Source organism: Filicampus tigris, chromosome 3, assembly GCF_054856515.1.
Source record: "Filicampus tigris isolate MCC_2025a chromosome 3, RoL_Ftig_1.0, whole genome shotgun sequence".
Classification (NCBI taxonomy): domain Eukaryota; kingdom Metazoa; phylum Chordata; class Actinopteri; order Syngnathiformes; family Syngnathidae; genus Filicampus; species Filicampus tigris.
Genome location: NC_141219.1, coordinates 20,723,040 through 20,731,420, shown reverse-complemented (window position 1 = coordinate 20,731,420; position 8,381 = coordinate 20,723,040). Strand labels below are relative to the sequence as shown.

General features: G+C 39.2%; 1 protein-coding gene across 1 annotated transcript; it reads left to right on the top strand.

Moving 5' to 3' along the window:
• Window positions 1-720: 720 nt before the first annotated feature.
• lysmd2 (LysM, putative peptidoglycan-binding, domain containing 2) lies at window positions 721-8,104 on the top strand. The gene is made up of 3 exons (XM_086025289.1): window positions 721-1,194; window positions 3,327-3,673; window positions 7,281-8,104. Exons 1-3 carry the CDS (start codon window positions 943-945, stop codon window positions 7,330-7,332), a joined length of 651 nt encoding a protein of 216 aa, XP_085881415.1. The 5' UTR covers window positions 721-942; the 3' UTR covers window positions 7,333-8,104.
• The last annotated feature ends 277 nt before the right edge of the window (window positions 8,105-8,381 follow it).

Here is an 8,381-nt window from a genome sequence, read left to right as displayed (position 1 = left end):
ACGCACACATCAGAAGGGGCACAATGTCAGTGGGTATTGACGCATAAAATCATGTTGCATAAAGTATTTTATTCTTTACGTTCAACTTATTACAGTTTATTTATGCAGCACAATACCAAAAAGTGCTGTTTTTGTCTTATACGTAAAATATGCCGGTGTTATTGACGGAGCTAGAATGGATTAATGGCATATTCATTCATTTCAATAGGAAAGATGATTTGAGATACTGTACAGTGCAAATATTTTGAGCTAGAAGCAAATTAAACTTGCAACTTAAGGCACAACTGTAAGTACAGTAATTGGGTAAGAAGTACGTAATTTAATACAGTATAGTACACTTTTGAAGTGCTTAACATACAGCCTACAATATACAAAAAAATTGTCTAGTTCATGATGCAGTTAAAGATAAAATTGGCTAAGGAGCCATTAAAATGTATTTTTAAAAGTATTTTTGATTACTTTTACCTGCCATAGTGTAACTTTGCTTTAAAAACAAAATGTCCAAAAAGTATTCATACATTGGGAATGAGTGAAAGAAAACAAATCTGAATGATTAATAAAACTGATAACAATTTGGTCAAGATAAAAAGAGAACTATCGAAACAGATACAAAATAAAAAAATAAAAATAACCTTTTTACATCCACCGAATTGAGCGATGTGGTTTTATTTTAAAAGCGTACCGGAAGTGAATGATTGTTCTTGTCGGTGATTGGACGCGCTGCCGCATGACGTCATTACGTCGAAGTGATGGCCACTGACGAAAGCGAATGTTGAGGTAGTGCTCCCCGAAACATGTCTGTCCTCAGAGGCTAGCAAGCAGAAGTCCACCAGGAATGGCAACCTTTGTGTACCCCAACGTTGTCATATTTATAGCCCTGGCCACGCAAGTCGAACGTTAACATTCACCGAGGTCACAAGTTCTACATTACACACAAAGAAGATGGCGGAGTTCTCGCCCGTCTTACCTATGCAGGATGCAGGAGCAGGAGGACGACTCGGGCAGCCTATCTTCCCTCGGTCGAGGTCCGGTTCCGAGTCAGACAGCGAACTCTCCCAAAGCCTCGCTCGGACGAAGATACGTTCTTACGGAAGCACGGCAAGCGTCACGGCCTCTCTGGGGGAGAAATTCATAGAGCATCGGGTTACAGACAGTGATACTCTGCAGGGGATTGCCCTGAAATATGGTGTAACGGTGAGTTAACTTTGTACTTCCATACCTCTATTAATTTACTGAGGTACAAATGTACTCCCAGTCTGGACATAAGTACAAGTACAGATACTACAGATAATAACGGACTTCCAAGATTAGACGTACCGATTCAATTCCTCTACTTAAAATAAAAAGAAGTACAGAAAAGTGCTTGACCACAAAACTAAAATGATTTTTACTGGCAATTATATACAATACATTTTTCACCATAACGCAAACGTTCTTCCGAGTAGCATCACTTGTAAACAAACCCCTTCAAGTCAATTTACCAAAGCTGAGCGATTGAGAAAAGAGGATAAATAGCGTGAGTGATAATTTTCACCTTCTCTGCCACCACACTTTGAATGAAGTGACAGTCTAAAAGATGTTAAATGAGGTAAATAGCTTGGAAGGGAGAAGGAACGCTGGCTGCACCAAAAATAAAAAAAGAATTAACGTATTCACGGAGTGACTGGCTAATGAATTCAGTGGAGGACGACAAATGTTCTTTCGACGTTGACGTAGAAGCTGATGGTAGCAATCAGTCTGACCTTGATGTTTTGCTAAATTACTTAAATACAATCCAAACAAACATTTTAGACATTTGAGAGAAAATAATACCGGTACAAGTATAGGTGCAGATACTGGAAGTCTGTACTCAAAACTTGCATCAATGCTTTAATACTGCGAAAATGATAACATTTCACCAGCCTGACACATACATATCGTCGGTTTGGCGGAATCCTCTTACCTTAAAATAAATAAATACATTAAAAAAAAAAAATATGGGAAAAAAAGCCATCTTGCTAGAGTTCCCAAATACTGCTTCATTTTAAGTTTTATTATCCGTTATATAGCCTTCAAAACCACTACACACTGATAGCAACACAACGGCACACCAACAATTATGTTCAATCGCTAATTTCACATGGTAGAAAAAATGGCTCATTCGTTATGCTGTTATTGATTAAAATGGAACAAACACGGATCCAGTGCCAGCCCTACACATCAATTTCCGTGGTCATGCCAAGACCCCCACTATGCAAAAGCTTTTTAATACTTAACAAGAACTTACACTTGTTTTTCGTGATCTTCCATACTCTTTTTTAAAAAGTCTTAGAGCCATGAGCCGACAAACCCTGTTTATTGGACAGATATTGTATTAATCTGCGCAGAGATTGATCTCCATGGCTCACGAGGGTCCTTCTGCAACAAAGCATTACACCCGTTGTTTTTGACAAAACAAACCTACTTGAATGTATCTAACCTTACTGCTTTCACTCTATAATGTCAACAAATACATCCAGACTTTAAAAATACAACATTACAGTAGATGACCATTTCGCCAGACAGCTTTCGCAGAATGAGGAAATGGTCAGCCTTGCAACACCTCGAAGACATTTTCAAGTTTCAACATTGCCAATAGATTTTTTCTTAAGCTATTTTCACCACTTTAAATTGGTTAACAGAGTAAAAACTTAAAAATAACAGACAAAGAGAGGACAGACCAATAATATCTATTTGTGAACAAAGATACATTTGACCATAGTTGGGCATACTGTATTTCTGCCCGACAGCGACGATATACTGATCATGACATGTCAGTCATATGGAAATACTTTAAGGCCAATGCGGATGACTATACCTTTAGCTGACTTTAAATTATGCTATGCAAAATGGATGATGAACTCAAATGTCAGTTATGAGAAGTTCTTACTCTAAAAAGTATTTTAATTGATTTAAATTATTAGGCATTATCCAAAACAACAATATTTCATTCAAATAGAACAAATTTTAATCACAGTTGCAAGACGTAATGGCATAATTAAGTATCGGCAAGAACTGTACTGTAAGCACTTGACTCGTTCCCTATTAGAGTAAACCTTCAATTTGGAAAATTCCTGGTTCATTCTCATAAATTCCTGTGAATTGAAATTCCCAACTTTGAAAACTCACGTCATTTTACAACCCCAGCTTGTAGGTTTTAATATGTGAAAGGCAGTATAATTTCCAGAATTTCCAAGGTAAAGTCATATTAAGAGTATTTGGAACTGATGTGATTTCCCCGTCCTCCCCGCAACTAACGCACATTAACACATTTTCTTCTTCGTCTTTGCTGTCACCAAATCTTCCAGATGGAGCAAATCAAGAGAGCCAACAAGTTGTTCAGCAACGACTGCATCTTCCTCAAGAACAGCCTCAACATCCCAGTGGCGGTGCCCAAGCGCTCCATTTTTAACGGACTGTCTCTGGAGTCTCCCGACGGGGACGGCGAAACAGCGTGTCACGAGACGGCGACCCCCTGCATTGTGTCGCAGGATGTCGAGCGATCCTCGCCCCCGCCCTCGCCGCCGCCCGAAGACTCCAGAGCCTCCCGGCCCCAAGCGGAGGAGCTCTCTGCCAAAGACTTCTTACAAAGACTGGACTTACAAATCAAACAGTCAAAGCAGGCAGCGCGCAGGCTGAAAGAAGAGGAAGTAAGGTGAGATCTAGTCAACGAAACCACTATAATTGTTATTACCAAGTACACTGTTATAAGAACACCATCATAAAACGTACAAGTACAGTACAAGCTTTGCAAAAACAATTTTGTCATTATAAAAAAAGCAATTTTTGCGGAATATTGCTCCCCTTTTATGATAATCATTAGAAACCTCTGCAGTATTTATGCACTTCTACAGTGAAAACTATAACCACAATAATAAACATTAAAACATCAATTAAAATATCTACAGGGTTCGACCAATATGGATTTCTTGAGGCCGATTCCGATATTTGGGAGACTTGAATTCCGATAATCATCCAATTAATTAAAAAAATATATGATGAAGCAAATAACTTATTTTTGTTCCCTTAAAGGGGAAGTCAACCCAAACATTTTTTTCAAGAATATTTTCTATGCAGGCCCGCTAGTTGAAAGTTGAAATATGGCATTCTGATTAATATTGTGTTTGTGGAATATAGATTAAGCAGCAAAATCCACCCCTGTTTTGCCATGTTGGGGGGGCGGCCATTTTGTCACTTCTATCGAATGAAAACGACATCACAGATGCTCAGGGCTAAGATTGGTCATTACCTGAGCCCTGAGCAGCTATGATGTCATTTTCAGTTGACAGAAGTGACGAAATGGAGATGGCCAAAAACGGGTGGATTAACTCTTATTCCACAAACGCAAAATTTATCAGAATTCCTTGTATCAACTAGCGGGCCTGCAACCCAGTTTTTTTTTCAAGAATATGTTTGGGTTGACTTCCACTTTAATGAACTGCAGTCGCGGATTTGAGGTACAAGCCAACCCCAGAGCACTTTATATGACAACAACAATGATCTGGCGTATCACTCAATAGCAACTGGTGGGTGCAAGGGAAGGGCCAGGCAACAGCGTGATGTCACATCCGTTCCTAACATGGCGCCTTGCATTAAATTTACAAGGGGGATTGCGGGTGCGCTGTTTTGGCGAATACAAGACAAGACACAAAGATGGACACACCAGATATTTATCAAATTTTACAATATCGCTGTGTTTCCCCATCAATACCTTGAGATGGGCCGTCGGTGGTACCCTTTAAAACCACACCGGCACACCGGCGCCCCGCCCCACTTTTCACATCTTTGAATTACTGTAATTGAAATGTATTGCACATAAAGGTTCAGTAAAAACTGTACCTAAATGAATGCTTAAAAATAGACAGCTCTTCAAGATTAAATGCAAATGTTTTGAACTTAAAAGTTAAATACAACAGAACTGTACCACTAGAGCGAACTCGCACACCACAGTTTGAGAATCACTGCTGTAGAGTCTTTTTCAAGAGTACAGTCATTCGAAAACTCATGAAAATAAGTTGATTTTGCAAAAGTTTTGATTGTAAAATGAATATGATGTAACCACTGGCTGTTTTGTCATGGTTGTGCAAAGCTCAGTATGCAAGTTTTCCTAAAGAAGTGCCTTCTAAATTCTTCGACACGCTGCAATGGGAGAGGAGAGGACATTAATCAGGCTTTTGCTCGAAAGGCGCCACATCATACAAATGTCAAAAATTAACTCGCTGAGGCAAAATCTCCAAAGGAAATCTGTTTGACTGTCCACACAGCCACTGGCTAACTATATCCAAACTATTCCAGTAACCCAATATCTCATCTTCATTTAGCAAAGCCCTGTGTATACATTTCTTATTCATCTTGAGTACTAACCTACCAGCTGGGCCACATCACACTGGCCTGCGAGAGCTCCACTCTGTTTAAACACACATACATGCACAAACATGGACTTTGGGCCTCTTTAGCGGTTATCATAAAGCAGGAAGGAAACCACAATGCACTTGTCCTCTCCATCAAACTAGTACCTCAGGTTGTTCCAATGAGATGTCGTCTCATTGGAAAATGCTATGAATTCAGACTTTATGAATTAAATGCAAACTTCATGAGTTGTAAATGAGTTACCGCTTTACAGCCAGTCACATTAAAAAAAAAAAAGAAGTCTGACTTAAAATGCACACTGAACAATGGTAGCAGCAGTAAGGAAGGCCCCCTCTACACAATAACACTAAAACATAATGTTTAAAAATAAACGACTCATAATTTCATCAGTTAGGAAAGTTTGTACGTGCATAAGAAAAGCCATTTGAGCATTTCCTTGATGTCCTTGAAATCTCGTTTCAGATCCATTTTACTAGTACAGTCTATCTTTGTCTTTACTAGTAAAACAATTCAAGGCTCTAGTAAACGATGGTGAGGTCAAAAAATGTTTTGTCCACTACTGTACGTATACTGTATTTGGTCACACTAGGAGGACAACTTTGGCATACGAGCAGGGAAACTACATGTTACTAGTGTGCGCTAGTAGAATTACTAATGAAGTGCTTAATGTTAACTAATAAGATTTGTCCGTATTAGGACAAAAAACAAATAACTCAAATGATTTGATTACAAGAAAAGGCTGCAGCAAAATTTCTGCCTCGATGCTTCCCAGGAATCGTTTATCTGGTTCAATTTCAATCGTTTTATTGAAGAAACAGTATAACAAAGGCATAATAAACACATTTATAAGCAAGCTGCCGATGGCCATAACTCACGCTGGGTCACTCAACTTGTGTTCGCAAGTTAAAAACAAGCCTATGTTAAACTCTCATTTGATGACGCCCATGTCACTCACCAGGCCAGGCCCTGCCTTTTGAAGCCATGCAACATCACAGAAAGTACAGTATAACAAGAGGGTGGCGACCTCTAGTGCCTAAAATAATAACTACACCTAGGGGTGCAACGATTAATCGTAAATCTGTTTGAATCGAGACGAATCGAACTCGGACATCTCATCACTCACAAGCCCTATACAGCAACACCTAACAAAAGACAACATAGGTCATTAGAATATACTAATTTAGAGTGCTAAAAAATGATTTCTTTACATTTTTTTCCATTCCAGATGCATACCACAATTTGAATGTGTAGCTCAAATTATGTGCTTGCACCACTCATCATTGCGTATTGCATTTGTGGATGGCTGCAGCACCACACTGGCACACAAAGACAAGTATGGTAGTGATTTTTTAAAAATTGAATCGAAAATCGTGAACTTAAAATCAAAAATCGAATCGAATCGGGGCTTCAGTGAATCGTTACGTCCCTACCTACACCCCATATGCATCTCATTTAAAATAAATGTTTGTCCGATTACTCAATGGGATAGTTGGTAGACTACTCGATTGTGAAATTATTCAATCGCTGCAGCCTTAGTACATATGTCACCAGTAGTACGAGCACACAGTTGTCAAATAGTGTTGAATTAATTTTGTCAATTTATGTTGGCTTCGAAAAACAAATCTAATGACAGTCAGTTTTCCATGTGTTGATTTCGATTGCCGAGTAAAAATGGAAAGAACAAACAATAAATAGATTCATTTCCTGGTTACCCGAGCTCTGTAGCTGAGCCTGAGGCCGAGACAGTTGTTCGATTAGCCTCATTCATAATTTAAACAAGACGCGCAGACACACACACACACACACACAACCTTGTGACCAGTTTAGAGGCTGATGTGTGTTTCCACAGTGGAACATTTCCATTAAACCTTGTTTGTCTTCCTCATCTGCAGGAGCAGTGAGGGGAACTACACGGCGCCCACCACGTCATACCAGGAAATATGATGGACCATTGTGTTTACCCGAACCTCGCTTGCTTGTTTACCTTTTTGCTTGTTAAGTTTGCCTTTTATTTATTATGGATATGCAAGTGTTATGACGTGTATGATTGTTTTTTTGTACAGTTGCACTGGGAGACAGACAGCATCAGTGGAACATCTTGTATACAGGTACTATCAATCTATTTATGCACTGCTGCTGTATAGACCGCCCCCAGCCGCACATGCACTCATCGCTATTTAACCTCCTGCAAAACATCAGGTAACAGACTTCAGTCTTTAGACTCATATTAGCTCCCTGAAAACATTTTCCTCAAGATCAGAAGGGATGCCTCTATTTTTGGAGTGCATTATGTGGACACGTTTTTATGTGCTTCTATATGTAACTTTTATTGTTTGGCCAGAATAAATACATACACTGAACAAAAACATAAATGCAACACTTGTTTTTGCTCATGTTGTTCACGAGCTGAGTTTTTTTTTTTTTTTTTACATACACAAAGAAGAAACTATTTGTTCACAAATCTGTTTAAATCTGTTAGTCAGTACGTCTCCTTTGCCGGGGTAATCCATACACATCACAGGTGTGGCGTATCAAGATGATGATGAGACAACATGGTTATTTATTGCACATGCAGAGTGTCAGTGTTGCTCGCAGCACATTTCATAGTATATCTGTTAATAAATTATTTTGTCATCAAAAGCCTTTCTCAGTCCTATTTTGGTTGTTTTGTAGTTGAGGTGTCACAAATAAAAAAGAAAAAACAGCATCAAAGTCACTGTTTTGCTTGACATGTTTCTTTTCACAAAATGTCCTTTTCTCCGTTTTTTGGTCAGAAACCGGTGTTTGGTCAAACCAAACCATTTTTTTCTACTGGTTCTCACAAAGAATGGGAAAAGTTGGCAACAAACCTTTTCTTGGTGAAAGAGGCACGTTGCTATTTTGGGGGTGTCCAGGGTTGGTGGTTGTGGGTGGGTTGGTCCCGGGTTACAACGTTGACGGCAAATGGCTCACCCACACAATGCCTTACATGCCGTCTACCGACTGCCTCGTCT